This window comes from Polyergus mexicanus, unplaced genomic scaffold, assembly GCF_030449975.1.
Source record: "Polyergus mexicanus isolate NDT 795.1 unplaced genomic scaffold, iyPolMexi1.0 SCAF_4, whole genome shotgun sequence".
NCBI classification, from domain to species: Eukaryota; Metazoa; Arthropoda; class Insecta; order Hymenoptera; family Formicidae; genus Polyergus; species Polyergus mexicanus.
Genome location: NW_027223324.1, coordinates 4,130,498 through 4,147,377, shown reverse-complemented (window position 1 = coordinate 4,147,377; position 16,880 = coordinate 4,130,498). Strand labels below are relative to the sequence as shown.

At 28.6% G+C, this 16,880-nt stretch overlaps 2 protein-coding genes across 5 annotated transcripts; one reads left to right on the top strand and one right to left on the bottom strand.

Annotated features, from left to right (window-relative positions):
- Window positions 1-246: 246 nt before the first annotated feature.
- On the bottom strand, window positions 247-15,415 carry Gk1 (Glycerol kinase 1). 4 transcript variants are annotated; one of them, XM_070293975.1, is made up of 11 exons: window positions 15,269-15,415; window positions 14,848-15,054; window positions 3,058-3,245; window positions 2,635-2,893; window positions 2,268-2,491; window positions 1,987-2,193; window positions 1,495-1,605; window positions 1,135-1,388; window positions 807-1,012; window positions 562-693; window positions 247-466 (listed from the first exon to the last, which is right to left on the bottom strand). In XM_070293975.1, the coding sequence occupies exons 3-11, from the start codon at window positions 3,136-3,138 to the stop codon at window positions 381-383; spliced, it is 1,560 nt and encodes a 519-aa protein (XP_070150076.1). In that variant the 5' UTR covers window positions 3,139-3,245; window positions 14,848-15,054; window positions 15,269-15,415; the 3' UTR covers window positions 247-380. The 4 variants fall into 4 exon arrangements, with proteins under 4 accessions (XP_070150076.1, XP_070150075.1, XP_070150077.1 ...); XM_070293974.1 differs by having other exon boundaries at window positions 14,848-15,029; XM_070293976.1 differs by having other exon boundaries at window positions 14,848-15,026.
- On the top strand, window positions 4,962-16,461 carry LOC138932696 (uncharacterized). The gene is made up of 18 exons (XM_070294786.1): window positions 4,962-5,044; window positions 5,289-5,518; window positions 5,833-6,063; window positions 6,424-6,534; window positions 6,794-7,016; window positions 7,125-7,262; window positions 7,668-7,745; window positions 8,301-8,455; window positions 8,849-8,913; window positions 11,173-11,180; window positions 11,425-11,654; window positions 11,964-12,194; window positions 12,550-12,660; window positions 12,915-13,137; window positions 13,221-13,385; window positions 13,783-13,860; window positions 14,412-14,563; window positions 16,393-16,461. Exons 1-18 carry the CDS (start codon window positions 4,987-4,989, stop codon window positions 16,459-16,461), a joined length of 2,556 nt encoding a protein of 851 aa, XP_070150887.1. The 5' UTR covers window positions 4,962-4,986.
- The last annotated feature ends 419 nt before the right edge of the window (window positions 16,462-16,880 follow it).

Sequence of the window (16,880 nt, the reverse complement as noted above, 5' to 3'; positions counted from 1 at the left end):
GGCTTAGATCATTCTTGAAAGATATATTATATAATAAATATAAAATTCACAAAAATAAATTTTAACTGTTCCAATGTACCTATTTGAGAAGAGGATATATTTTTATAATATTAAAAGTAAAAAATAATTTGTGGTAACTAATTTATAGTAATTTTTTTATTCTGTATATTTATATTATATAGTGATTTATAGCCAAAAAAGAAAGATACGGAAAAGTGGAAGAAAGGTAGTTCTATTAAATGTAAATAACTATATAACTATAATTTATTATAAAATATTATAACTATAACAATATATAATATATTATAATATTTCTCTCTCTCTCTCTAAATATTTATTTCATGTTTGGTATAAAAAAAAATATATATATATACATACGATTAATTATTCATTAAAGTTGTAGAACAATCCCATTTCATGGATCTTTCAATAGCCATTTTCCACTTGGAATATCTAAGATCTCTCTCTAAAATGAAACATTCGAATAGTATTAAATGATTTTCTTTTCCTTAACTTTAAATTATTATATAGTTATGTATTAAAAAATATACGACTACTTACCATTTTCACCAATCATAGGTGAAAATTTGGTTACTTGAGATATATCCACTTCATTTATATCAATTAAGTCTATACCAATGGCAGCTAAAATTGCGGCACCCAATGCTGTTGTTTCAATCATGTTTGGTCTTACTATTCAACATATAATTATTTATATAAAACATTATCTTATTGATTATGAAAAAAAGTATCTTATTGTTTTGACGATATAGAGAAATCATTTATCAATATTAATATTTACTTACCGACAGTTATCCCCGTTAAATCCGCTTGTAATTGCATTAACAAATTGTTTACAGTCATACCGCCGTCAACTTGAAGCATTGACAGATTCGTTCCTGAATCTTTCACCATTGCCTCTAATATATCTCTTGTTTGGAAGCAGACTGCTTCTAATGCTGCTCGTATAATATGGTACTGTTCTGTATCCTCGGTAATACCGCAAATTACTCTAATTCCATTAAATAATAAAAATAAGACGAAGATATATTAGTGCTTAATTAAAGAGAAATAATTTTTTAGAAAATAAAAAAGAATGAGAAAGGAAGCAGTAGAAAAAATAAGGGACAATACCCGCGCGCATCTTGCTGCCAATAGGGCGCGTACAGTCCTGAGAAAGCTGGCACAAAGTACACATCGCCAGAAGATTTCACACACTCTGCCATATCCTGCATTTGAGTTATATTACTGAAAAGTTGCATATTATTTCGAAGCCAGGATAAAGCAGCTCCAGCAACAGCAACTGATCCTTCTAGTGCATAAACAGTTGGAGATCGTCCAATCTTGTAAGCAACAGTAGTTATTAAGCCTTGCATCGAATCGACCTTCTGTAATTTTTATGAATTACTTTTGAAGAACATCTTTTTATATAAAAAAGGAAAAGTATTTATCCTCTTTTTTCCCGTTTATACATATGTTTTATATTATACATACTATATTTCCTGTATTGTAAAGTAAAAAGCATCCTGTACCATATGTAGCCTTTGCTTGACCAGGTTTCAAACATAATTGACCAAGAAGAGCTCCCTGTTGATCACCCACACACTACAGTACAAAGAAAAATATTACAATTATTACATAATGCTGGGTACTTTAAGTACACAAGCAATTAATATTTCCAGCTACATAAGCAATTAATTATTATATTCTTAAAGACACTGAGAAAACATATTTTCCTACAAGTTTATTAAATTTGTTAAAAAATTTTCTATACATTGAAATAAATTTATTATTCTGTTTAGGAAAACCATAATCGAAATAATCTTACTAATAACAGAAAGTTTAAATTCAACTATCGAAATTATTACATTAGCCTGAAAATAACTTTTATCTGAAGTTTTTTGTATTTTTACATTAGTCTTAAATACAAAAATTAACTTAAGTTTATAGTAAATAAAAAGAATATAAAATTTTCTTCATACTTACACCTGCTATAGGTATGCCCGCAAGAGCTTCAGGATTTGAAATATAGCCATAGACTTCTGCGCTGGATCGTATTTCAGGAAGAATATGTTGTGGAATATTGAAAAAGCTGCATAATAAAGAATCCCATTTCAATGTATCGATATTCATTAGCATTGTGCGAGATGCATTTGACACATCCGTAATGTGTAATTGACCCTTTGTGAGATTCTAAACGCAAGAAGTACTTGATGATAACATTGGATATATTTTATTTACTTTTATTTTAGTACTTAGTTACTTACCCAAATGAGCCATGTGTCAATTGTTCCAAAAGCACATTTTTTTGCATCCACTGCTTGCTTCACACGTGAAATGTTATCTATCAACCAGCGTATCTTGAGAGCACTGAAGTAGGGAGACATTGGTAAACCACATAGAGGTTTTAAATAATTCTTGTTTCTAGTTTTATTAGGAACGTTATCCAATATGTTTTCTAAAGTTGTTGTTGTCCTCATATCATGCCATACTGTAAAGTTGAAAACAATTTCATTTATTAATATTTAACATGTCTATAGCGAGACAAAATTTCTTGCACAAGAAATAAGAATTAAAAAATTTATCATAAATCTTATATAAAAATGAGATGTTTTATATAATATCTATTTATACCAATTGCATTATGCAAAGGCTCTCCGGTATCCTTGTCCCAAACTACTGTTGTTTCCCTTTGGTTAGTAATTCCAATAGCTTTGATATCTGAGATTGATAAGCCCATGTCTTTTATCTTTTTTACAGTCTCTTGTATACATTCTATGACAGCTTGTAATATTTCTTTTGGATCCTGCTCCACCCATCCTTCTTGAGGATATTTCTGTTTAATTTCAACCTGATGCAAAGCAATTACCTTCCTGCATAACACATCAAACACCTAAACATATAAATATGATAAGCTTTACAAATTATATCAATTTTTAACGATCCTTTTAGTTTTTATTTTACAATTTAATCATAGACGATTCTTATTATCAAATTCTTCTTTATGCTAAAATAATATATATATGTAGTAGAAATTTTATTTCAAATCAATCTTACCAAAAATCTAGCGCTACTCGTTCCCTCATCAATAGCACCTATGTAAGGCCCGCTGGTCTTTTTTACAATGTTCTCAGGCATATCACTTTCTTGTGTAGAAAACGATTAAAAATCACATTCGTGCGGTTCGTGTAACGTTACTTTCCGTTAATGACATACATTGATATAAACTTAACCTTTGTGATATTCTGTTACGTAACGCATATAAAATTAGTCATTAAAGATATCGACACATATATTTCCGATATTAATATTATTAATTTTAGAAATAATTAATTTTAAACTATAGAGGTATATGGAGCTATAAAGCACCATATATCGCATAATTATTGTAATTAATCTATCAACCTATTGTTTTTAATATTTAAGAGAAAGATTTATCTTCCGTAACTTTTTATTTTTCCTTATGTATAAGAAAATCCATAAATTTTACATAATGTTATACATAAAAAACTAGCAATAGTAAGATCATTTATTTTCTTTAGATCTCAGGAAAGAGATATAGATCATATATATCATTAAATGAGATTTCAGGAATGTAAACGATTTCAAGAGCTATCCCCTTCCGTAAAAGTCCAAGAGAAACAAAGTTCTAGATTACATAATCCTCGTGTAAGTCTGCGCATAAATTATCGATATAGTATTATATAACATTCATGTAACGAATTTATCAATAATTTTTCTCAAAATACTTTCCATATAACTTCATTGTTTTACCGGGCGATGTTTCCAAGCTCGAATACGGAAAATTAATTTAAATCGAAAATTAGTTTATAAGCCCGATTTCAAGCGAATGACACTAACGGCATCAAATTGATAAAGATACAATGTTTAAATACACGCATCTCATCGGTGTTTTTCTCGCGTCAACATAATATTAATGTGTGCGTGAACGTGCGTTTTTCTTCTTTTAGCTTTTTTTCCTGTTGCATAGACCGTAGATAGTCAAATGCTTGAACAATGACAAATTAATATGGTTTATCTTGAACATAACTGAAGAATATTTTATTACTTATCTTTTTCTTTAAAACTAATTTTTCAAAAAAATCTTCATCATTTTCCATCACTTATAATCTAAAAGTTATGCTATTTTTATCAAAAAAGAGTTGGCTTAAAATTGGTAAAGTAAATATATTGGTAAAATAAGTGTATTTAATGAAAAACAATTCTGTATAAAATTTGCATAGTGTTCGATATCATAAATGAAAGTATCAATTTATCTTTCTCATTTACTGAAAATTAAATATATATAAAGATAAACGTTAACAAAAAAAAGCAAATTATCTGCCAAATAACTTTAATCAACAATTAATTAGAAAAAAAAGAGTCGGACAAAATAAAAGTGAGCACAAAATATATCAATCGCACTTAACTGATTATGTGATGTAGATTATATGATGGATAACTATTATGTAATGCGTATATATATAATCTACCATATATTTATTTGCAATGTAGATAAAAAATGAAGAAAAAATAGCATAAAATTGTGTATTAATAATTTCAACAATTAATTTTCGAAAGATTTCACCACAGAAATACAAGAGGATGATGAAGGGTTTATTTTTATTTTCTATATTGTATTTTGTTTCTGGAAGTATTGGTAAAATAAAAGTAAAATCGACGATAAATTTATATAATATTGTATTAGCGGCGCATTAACAATAGAAAATTGAAAATTGTATTTTGATTGTTAAATATGCCAAACATTCAAGATGACATATGAAATGTCACATATATTTAAAATAAAAGAGTCATGTATATTTATGTTTTTTTGGAAATGTTATTTCAACGATTAGTTTTCAAAAGATTTCGCTATAGAAACGCGAAAAAACGATGAAAGCATATTTATATATGCTTTATTGTGTGTATAGCAATATAATCTCCACGGTTAGTTTCCAAACTTCGCCGCAGAAACACGAGAAGACGATGGAACGGCTACTTATTTGCGTTTTCACTATATTGTGCTTCGTTTTTGCAAGTATTGGTACGATAAAATACAAATTGTGCATCGACGTGATAGATTTTGTTGTCATACAATACTGAGTAGCTGATTTTGATTGTTAGATAAATGACAAATAAGTAAACGAATCATCCATATCTCTCATCACAACCACGAAAATTATTTCTATCTTTAATCAATTTGATTTCTAATTTACCGATTATATATGCTATTGTTACACTCAGTTTTTTTTATCTATTAATAATAAAAATTTTTTTAATCAACGAAGGGAAAACAGGTTTCGGTCCTGGAGAACAAGAATGGGGCTACGTTCAAGTACGTCCCTATGCAAATATGTTTTGGTGGCTTTATTATACTACGGCAGACGTTAAATCATATTACGATAAACCGCTAATCATCTGGTTACAAGGTGGACCAGGCGGATCTTCGACCGCATATGGAAATTTCGAAGAACTAGGGCCTCTTGATACGGATTTAAATCCAAGAAATTACACTTGGGTAATTAATTATTGCGTGATATATACAATATATATATATACAAAAGTATAAAATATAGTCTTTCAAAATTAAGCATAATCTACATTTAGTCGTATGTATACTTCTAAATTATTGATAATTGAAACATCATTATCAAAATGTATAAAGCGATTCGGTATTATTAATGTATTTGGAAAAGGATAAGAAAGATGATAATTTGCATAAAAAATTAGAATGAAAAATTATGTAGAATAATAAAATATAAGAAACTGCGGTTTTTATAAATCTATTAAAATATACTTATAGATAGTCCCTAATATATATTTGTGTCATAGGTCAAAAATTACAATGTTCTCTTCATCGATAACCCTGTTGGTACTGGCTTTAGTAACGCTGAAGATATATCGGCATTCGCGATGACAAACGCTCAAATCGCGAGCGATCTTTTAGAATGCATTCGAGGATTCTACAAACAATTACCGCAATTTAAACCTGTCCCAACATATATCACCACTGAATCGTATGGTGGGAAAATGGGCGCGGAATTTGCGCTTGTCTGGGATCGAGTAAGAAACATAAATGTGCTTATTAAAAAAAAAAAAAGAAATAAAAGAATTATACAATTCCATTAAAAAAAATATTGATTATTTGGAAATCTCGAAGAAAAATATAACATAAAAAATAAGATATCCTTAAAGCAAACAATTTATTTCTGAGACGCATTTTTGTATTATAAAAAATAATGAAGATATTTAAAGTAATCATATAGGACATTCTCTCTTTTTCTCTCTCTTTCTGTAAGCTATAATATTTGTAAGTAGTTGTGGTAATTGTCACAAATGATGGCACATTCAATAAAGCGACGTAAGGAATTATTAAATGGGAATTTGCATGTGTCTGACATAATGCAAACTTGTGTTCCTCAGGCTCAAAAAGCTGGCACTATTGAAAGTAATCTAAAGGGGATTGCACTTGGGGACGCTTGGATTTCTCCTATCGACTCTGTAATGACATGGGCGCCATATCTACTCAGCATGGTATTACATGTTTGATTATTCATCATCTTTATGGCATCTGTTCAGCATCACGTAATGCACCGATTTTATAACAGATCATATAAAAATAATCGATAAATAATATTACTGAAAAAGAGATAAACACACGCGTCAATAAAATTTAATGGCTTTCTCTGCTATCTTTCTTTCATCTTCTCTTGATATCCGCTTCCATTAGTTTTACATAAAATTTTATTCTTTATTTTTTATGCATTCTTACAAAATTTTTGGGCTCTCACAGGGTATGATTGATACGGAAGATTTTAACGAAATTAACGCTGCGGCAAACAATACAAGAGATAAAGTAGAAACAGGCCAATGGCAAGCAGCAACTCTTCATTGCGCTTATACACGAGCTCTCGTTTTAGAAAAAACTTATGACGTTGACATCTATAATATTTTGACGAAGAAGAGATGGAACTATTCTTATTTATCGCCGCAAAATGTATTGTCCTTTGATGAAGGTATACGTTCATTTAATATAATAGATGATAATAAGCATAATAATCATTATCACATATAATTCGTTTTTTAACAAATTGCAAACGCTATATATCGATATCTTTTTCAAGTTGGGACTCAGTCACTTGATAGTTTGATGAATGGCCCAGTAAAAAGAACGCTCGGTCTTAACGTCACTCATGGTAACCAATCTGGCACAGTTCGCGACTACTTAATAGACGATTATATGAAGCCTGTTACTAATATAGGTATCGGTCAAATACATCAGATATATAAATTATTAAAACAAAAATACGATAAAGTAAGTAGTGTTACTTAATGATGCATTGTCATTGTTTCCTTGTGAAACGAATGTAAAAGCTAAATAATTCGTAAGCTTTCGAAAAGCTATTGAATTTTCATAAGTTATAATTCATGAAGTAAGAACAATATAGCTGTGTGTGGTAGACACATGTATAAATTTAAAATTCTATCATGATACATGCATTCCGATATATTCAGAGACACATCTGTTTGTCCTGAAACTGAATTTTTCGCTAGATGTCAAGATATATTATTTCTCATACAATGTAAAACATTATAGATAAGACGGTTTATATTTATAAGACATTATAATCTCCTCACGAAAAATGCACAAATATATTTTGTTTCAGTGGAACAATTACTTAATGAAACCAATTTGAACGTTATCGTATACAATGGACAATTGGACTTAATTACAGATACACCGGGTAAATTAATTTATTTTCTTCTATGTACTACAACACATAATGAATAATAACGGTAATAGCAATTGTATAATATGCAAGAAAATTTTATAAAATAAATTAACATTAAAACACATTATAGCAATTGTAAATATAAATAATAAAAATATGTTGAAATATTTCAAATAAAATCTAGAATAATATCAAACATTTAGATATTTCTCAAATAGCCGAGTAAATAGAAATTCTTGAATTATTGAATCATTCTTTTCGCATTTTGATAATGTGTTAACAATTTTTTTATTAAAAATTATTCGTTTAAAAAAATATAATCCCTTGATTTGTTTAATATCGATTTTGTAAAAAATCAAATCCTACTGAGAAAATTTTATTCTACTTTTTTTTTTTTTTTCCCCATATAAAATTACCATCTTTACAATAACATCGTCAATAATGAACCATTTTATATATTCTGCGTTAGCACACTTACTGACATTATTCATTAGAAATTATGATGCATAATATTTTTTTTTAACGTTCTCGTATAGTACATGGTTACTTTATTATACAATATTTTAGGCACCCTTCTTTGGGTTGAAAAACTAAAATGGAAAAATAGCTGGTGGAAATATTTGGTGAGACTACCACTCGTCTCTCAAGAGGACTTCATCGAGGGTTTTTCGAAAGCTTATAATAAGTTCCGTATGTATTGGGTGAACAGAGCTGGACATACGGTATGCATACTCTCACTTTATCTCTTTCCATTCAACTTCCGTATTTATTATAATATCATCGCAAGCGAATCTTAAGATTAATTTGCAACAAGTAAAATTCTAAATCAAAACATGTTCTTTATATGTTTAATGTTGCTTCATGTTCAGTCTCGTCATTTATGCAAATTGATTTCATCACAGATTTTTACGTTATACCATGTCCATTGTGATGTGTAGAAAAGAGTATACAAAATCTAGTGCCTTTAATTGAGAGACGCGTAAATTATTCATTAATAATTCGATTATTAATGATCGATTATTTTCATAATCTATATTATTATAAAAAATTGATTTATTTCAAAAAATTATTTATACGCATATAGAAAATTCATGAATATAATATTAATTACGCAGGTTCCGAAAGACAATCCAGTAGCTATGGAAGTAATACTACGGAATCTGACAAGCAACGCAAACATGTGAACAAAAGCAAAAATTAGCTTTTATATTTGTAAATATAAAAACTAAATGTGTAATTAAAATGATGTTACACTCGAATTATTAAAAGTGTTTTATCCGTTTTTCATAAAATTAAAAAAAAGAAGCTAGCAATTAAAATACGTACTTATGCAGTTTCAATGCAGATTATGCAATTGTTAAACAACAATTCTGATTATATTATCATATGCTAAATTAAAATTGTTATATAATTTATATATTATGTATAAAGTATGTATTTCAAAATATATAATCATTCGTATACATAGTACCTAATTTGCATTTCTTCTATCTTTTTATCTCTTGGATAAATTATTGTTAATAAAAATGATTCATATTTATCATATCTTGCATTTGCGTTATATTACTGAGAAGTTGCATATTATCTCGAAACCAGGATAAAGCAGCTCTAGCAACAGCAACTAATTCTTCTAGTGCGTACATAGCTGCAGATTATCCAATCTTGTAAATAACAGTAGTTATTAAATCTTGCATCAAATCGATTTTTTGTAAATTTTATGAATTATTGTTGAAAAGTACATTCTTTTTATATAAAAAAGGGAAAGTATTTTCCCTCTTTTTCCCCCTTAATATATATATATATATATATATATATATATATATATTTTATATTATATATACTGTATTTCCTAAGTATACTGGGAAAGTATACTGGTGTTTAATAAAAAACAATTATGTACAAAATTTGCATAGTGTTCGATATCGTAAATAAAAGAATCATTTATCGTCTATTAAAAATTAAATAAAGATAAGCGTTAGGGGAAAAAAAAGATCATTTGCTGGATAACTTTAGTTAACAATTAATTAGAAAGAAAGAAGTCAAACAAAGTAAAACATTGAACGCAAAATGTCTCAATCGCATTTAATTGATATAGATTATATGATGGATGATTTCATATATGTATCTGTGTGTGTGTATGTGATGCGTGCATATATAATCTATATTTATTTGCAATGTAGATAAAAAATGAAAATAAAATAGCATATAATTGTGTATTAATAATTTCAACGATTTTCGAAAGATTTCGCCGCAGAAACGCGAGAGGACGGTGAAGGGTTTATTTATTTTCTATATTTTATTTTGTTTCGGGAAGTATTCGTAAAATAAAAGTCAAATCGACGATAGATTTTACTATCATACAATATTGTATTTGCGACTGATTTTGACCGTTAGATATGTCAAATAGTCGAGATGACATGTGAAATGTCACATATATTTAAAGTAAGAGATACGTATGTTTATGTTTTTTTTGAAATGTTATTTCAACGATTAGTTTTCAAAATATTTCGTCACAGAAACGCGAAAAAACGATGAAAGGTATATTTATATATGCTTTGTGTGTATAAGGATATAATCTCCACGGTTAGTTTCCGAGAAATTTTGCCGCAGAGACACGAGAAAACGATGGAGCGGCTACTTATTTGCATTTTCACTATATTGTGCTTTGTTTCTGCAAGTATTGGTAAGATAAAACACAATATGATAGATTTTATTATTATACAATACTGAACAGCTGATTTTGATTGTTAGATATGACAAATAAGAAAAGTTAAGCGTGAAATGTTAAAAGTATATTTAAAAGAAGGACACATTAACAATACAAGATGTTCCGAGAAACTAGGCAGATATATATATCCTTAAAACATACACCATATATATATATTTATTATAATTTTTTGATAAGATATTTTAAATATTATGTATATAACATTTCTTTTTTCTTTTCATTTTTTTTTATTTTTAAGATATATTGGCAATTGTGTAGTTAAGCCGTTTCTTTGTATATACTTATACGTACATATTTAAATTTTTATTTATCATAATTTTGCGAATTTGATGTAATACGAATGATAAAATGTTCAATCATTGGATTCCTTAGCTTCTATTACACGATAATGCGGAGCTTTGCGGGAGTTCACTTTACAATTTCTTTTAAAATTTGGCAAATTTACATTTGAAGTCTTCGCTTGACAAATACATATCATTTCAGCTACTGGTCTCTATATTCTATTATTGACAAAAAAATAAACCGTATACAGCCCTTCCACATTCAATTTAAATCTTTCAAAATTCTTTTATAATAAAAAACAATTTACGTATTCGCATGCGTGTCATCGATAAATGATGTATCTACAAGAATTACAAGAGCAAATGAAAAAAATAAATGTAATACAGATAGAGGCAGAAATTTTTAAAATTTGCAATTGTATTGAATTAGGATGCAAAGTAATTTTAACAGAAATTGAAGGAGAACGTTTAAGATATATTATTTGTAAATATCAATAAAAACATGACCTCAAATAATATACACATGACAAAGTAAACGAGTCATCTATATTTGTCATCACAACCATAAAGATTATTTCCATCCTTAATCAATTTTGCGGTTTCTAATTTACCGATAATATATGCAATTGTTACACTCAGTTTTTTTAATCTATTAACAATAAAAATTTTTCAATCAACAAAGGAAAAAAAGGATTCGGTCCTGGAGAACAAGAATGGGGCTATGTTCAAGTACGTCCTCATGCAAACATGTTCTGGTGGCTTTATTATACTACGGCAGACGTTAAATCATATTACGACAAACCGCTAATCATCTGGTTACAAGGTGGACCAGGCGATTCTTCGACCGCGTATGGAAATTTCGAAGAACTAGGGCCTCTTGATACGGATTTAAATCCAAGAAATTACACTTGGGTAATTAATTATTGTGTGATATATATATACAAAAGTATAAAATATACTCCGTAAAAATTAAGCATAATTTATATTTAGTCGTATGTGCATATAACTTATAAATTATTAATAATAGAAACACTATTTATTAAAATATATAGAGTGATCTAGTGAATATTATTAATGTATTTGGAAAAGGATAAGAAAGATGATAATTTGCATAAAAAATTAGAATGAAAAATTACGCAGAATAATAAAATATAAAAAACTGCGGCTTTTATAAATTTATTAAAATAAATTTATAATCCCTAATATATATTTGTGTCATAGGTCAAAGATTACAATGTTCTTTTCATCGATAACCCTGTTGGTGCTGGCTTTAGTTACGCTGAAGACATATCGGCATTCGCGACGACAAACGCTCAAATCGCGAGCGATCTTTTAGAATGCATTCGAGGATTCTATAAACGATTACCGCAATTTAAACCTGTCCCAACGTATATCACCACTGAATCGTATGGTGGAAAAATGAGCGCGGAATTTGCGCTTGTCTGGGATCGAGTAAGAAACATAAATGTGCTTATTAAAAAAAAAGAAATAAAAGAATTATACAATTTCATTAAAAAAAATATTGATTATTTGGAAATCTCGAAGAAAAATATAACATAAAAAATAAGATATCCTTAAAGCAAACAATTTATTTCTGAGACGCATTTTTGTATTATGAAAAAGAATAGAGATATTTAAGTAATCATATAGGACATTTTCTCTCTTTCTCTCTCTTTCAAGCCATAATATTTCTAAATAGTTGTGATAATTGTTACAAATAATGGCACATCCATTAAAGCAATGTAATGATTTTACTAAATCATAGAATTTGCATGTGTCTCATATAACGCAAACTTGTGTTTCTCAGGCTCAAAAAGCTGGCACTATTGAAAGTAATCTAAAAGGGGTTGTACTTGGGGACCCTTGGATTTCTCCTATCGATTCTGTAATGTCATGGGCGCCTTATCTACTCGGCATGGTATTACATATTTAATTATTCATCGTCTTTGTAGCATTTGTACGCAATGCACCGATTTTATAATAGATCGTATAAAAATAATCGATATATAATACTATTGAAAAAGAGATAAACACACGCCTTGATAATAAAATTAATTTGCTTTCTCTGCCATTTCCCTTTCACCTTCTCTTCATTGACTCCCATTACTTTTACGTAAAATTTTATTCTCTATTATTTATGCATTCTCATAAAATTCTTGGACATTTTCACAGGGTATGATTGATACGGAAGATTTTAACGAAATTGATGCTGCGGCAAACAGCACAAAAGATAAAGTAGAAAAAAATCAATGGCTAGAAGCATTTGATGATTTCATGCATACGGCATCTATAATTTTTAAAAAAACTTGCGACCTTGACATCTATAATATTTTGACAAGAAAGAAATGCAACTCTTCTTATTTATCGCCGCAAAATGTATTGTCCTTTGATGAAGGTATACGAACTTTTTTAATATAATAGGTGATAACTAACATAATAATTATTATCATATATAAATCATTTTTTAATAAATTGCAGATGCTATGTATCAAAATTTTTTTCAAGCTGAGACTCAGTCACTTGATAGTTTGATGAATGGTCCAGTAAAAAAAGCGCTCGGTCTTAACGTCACTCATGGTAACCAATCTACCACAGTTTACAACTGCTTAAAAGAAGATTTTATGAAGCCTGTTACTAATATAGGTATCAGTCAAATATATCAGATATATAAATTATTAAAACCATAAGTTATTAATACTATAAAGAAAGTAGTATAACTTAATGATGCATTGTCATTGTTTCCTTGTGAAACGAATGTAAAAGCTAAATAATTCGTAAGCTTTCGAAAAGCTGTTGAATCAATTTTCATGAGTTATATAAATTCATGAAATAAGAACAAGATAGCTGGTAAATATATGTGTAAACTTAAAACTATATTGTGCATTCCGACACATTCAGACGCATATGTTTGCTCTAAAATTGAATCTTTCGCCAGATGTCAAGACATATTATTTCTCATATAATGTAATACACTGTGGCTTATATTTTATAATACATTATAATCTATTCATAAAAAATGCACAGATATATTCTGTTTCAGTGGAACAATTACTTAATGAAACTAACTTGAATGTATTCGTGTACAATGGACAATTGGACTTCATTGTTGATACACCGAGTAAGTTAAATTATTTATTTCTCCTATATGCTACAACACATAATGCTAATAGCGTAAACATAAATAAAATAATTTGTAAGAAAATTTTATAAAATAAATTAACGTTAAAGCACATTAATCTTAAATAGAAATGATAAATATATGTTTAAGTATGTTGAAATAAATTGAAATATTTCAAATAAAATTTAGAATAATATCAAGCATCTAGATATTTCTCAAATAGCCGAGTAAACAAAAATTCATGAATTCATTCTTTCACGCTTTAGTAACGTCTCAATTTTTTAATTAAAAATTATTCAATTTTTAAAAGATATTATTAATCCTCTGATTTGTTTAGAATCGATTTTATAAAAAATCAAACCCCACATGAGAAAATATTATTCTACTCTATCAACTTATTTTTCATATAAAATTATTATCTTTCCAATTGCATCGTCAATAATGAATCATTTTGTATATCTTGTGTTAATACTCTTACTAACATTATTCATTAAAAAGAATTAATATTTTTTTAATGTTCTCGTATAATCTATGGTTTTATTATATTTTAGGCACCCTTCTTTGGGTCGAAAAACTAGAATGGACACAGTGGTGGAGATGGTTGCCAAGGAAGCCGCTCCTCTCTGAAGAGGGTTACGTCGAGGGCTTTTCGAAAACTTTAGATAAGTTCTGCATGTATTGGGTGAACAGAGCTGGACATATGGTATGTATACTATCTCTTTTTCTACACTTTCTCTCTTTTCGTTCAACTTCCTTATTTATTATTTAATATAGTCGTAAGCAATCGTCAAGATTAATTTGCAACAAGTAAAATTCTAAACCAAAGTATGTTCTTTATATGTTTGATATCGCTTCGTGTTAACCCTCGTCACTTATGTAAAGTGATTCATTACAGATTTTTATCATAGAATTATTATCATGGAGGGATAAACAAATAATTAATTTTATAAATAAATTAAGTTAAAATTTTTTTTATCAGTTACTAACCGGTGCTCTGCCATTGCCCGATGCTATTCCAGGCCACCTCCTCCTTCTCCTCCTTTTATCTTATTCATCCTTTCTTCCAGCTTCATAATTCTCATTCACTCGCGAAAATATCCGTGGTTAATTAGTATAATCGCCCAAGCTCCAATCAAGAATATGGCGATCGCGAGATTTATGTGGCACTTCTGAAATTAACTTCACTTCATTGCACTATCATTGTGATAGAACAACGCAAAAACTATATGTAAATAAATAATAGGTACTATTAAAATCGAAGAGATAAATATGTCTCAGATATCCGACAAAAATCACGCAATATTCGAAAATATGTGTAATTAGATTAGGATTATTTACATGACGAATTTCAAATAAATCTAGCGATGTTATATTTTGATGATGATATTAACTTAATGATATAACTTACGCTGAATTATGTATAACTAATCGTATGATCGACAAATATCAAAAGTCCTGGTCAAAATAACAATTGTATTTATTTATATTTATATTTTGCCGGCTTGTCTCGTATCCGCATTGTTTGTTTATGACCGAAAAATTTTTAAGTGGTATCGCATCGACTATTCTTTTTTCAGCCTGACATTGGTCACGTTCAGCAGAGAAAGCGCTCAGTTATCGTCTTGTTAACACTCGAAGTTGATTCGTTGGTTCTGAAAATAAGAACCAATCACATTCGATTGCTAGTAAGCGGTTTTCTCTGCTGAACGCGGCCATTGGCTGCAGTCGGGAAAATACTAGAAATGCTTCGAGCATTGCGTTAACCAATCAGAATAAAGAAATCTTTATTCTCTGTGTCCTGATTGGTCAATCAAACGCTTTGAAGCATTTCTAGCGTCTTCTCGACCGCAGTCATACCCTATGTTCTGATTCCCCATCCGGGTGCATCCGATATTATAGTATATGTCACGTATACTATAATATCGGATGCACTCGGGTGGGGAATCAAAACACAGCTATATATACGCGGTATTAAAAGTAAAGCGGGGAGACACTTTTGCATGAGCGCATAATTACAAGCATAAGGAAATTGACCAATCAAATTTCTTATGCTTATGATTATGCGTTTATGCAAAAGTGTGTGCTCCCCGCTTAAGTCCGGAGTGTGAACATAGTTTGTTAAGCACTGTTCAAAAATATACGATTAAAATGAAATATCGCACGCGCGATTCATTTTCATCACGTAAATGTTGCGAGATACTTTTATTAATTATTAATCAACAATATAATTGTTTATTAATATATTTATATATTATATAATTTGTACGAATCATTCGCTCCGGTAATTTACATTTTACTCTATGTTTTTGATAATTGCAGGCAAATGTATATGAAAATCGATGAAGAATTGTTACCGAGATGCGAGATATATATATCCGAAAAATTTAAGCATTAAATCATAATCGATCTATTATCATTACTTTGACATATCTGATATCGAAATGCCACCACACACATATATATATATTGATTTATACATTATTTATGTATCTAATATATTTTAATGTATATAATATATTATTAATTACGCAGGTTCCGAAAGACAATCCAGCAGCTATGAAAATAATACTACGGAATTTAACAAGCAACGCATACAACTAAACAAAAGCAAAAAATTAGCTTTTATATTTGTAAATATAAAAACTAAATGTGTGTAATTCTGGTAATGTTATACTGAAATTATTAAACTTGTTTTATTCGTTTTTCATCAAATTAAAAAAAAAAGAAGCAAATAATTAAAATATTTATGCAGTTTGGATGCAGATTTTATGCAATTGTTAAAAAACAATTCTGATTATATTAATGCTAAATTAGAATTGTTGTATAATTTATATTATATATAATTGACACGTTTTGTACTTCAATATATAATCATTATCGTATGTAATTAATTTACATTTCTTCGAATTTTTCATCTCTTTTATTGTTTGACATAATATTGTTAATAAAAATGATTCACATTTGATATGAGCGCATGTATATATATATATGTTACTAAATTGATTAATAAAGAACATGCT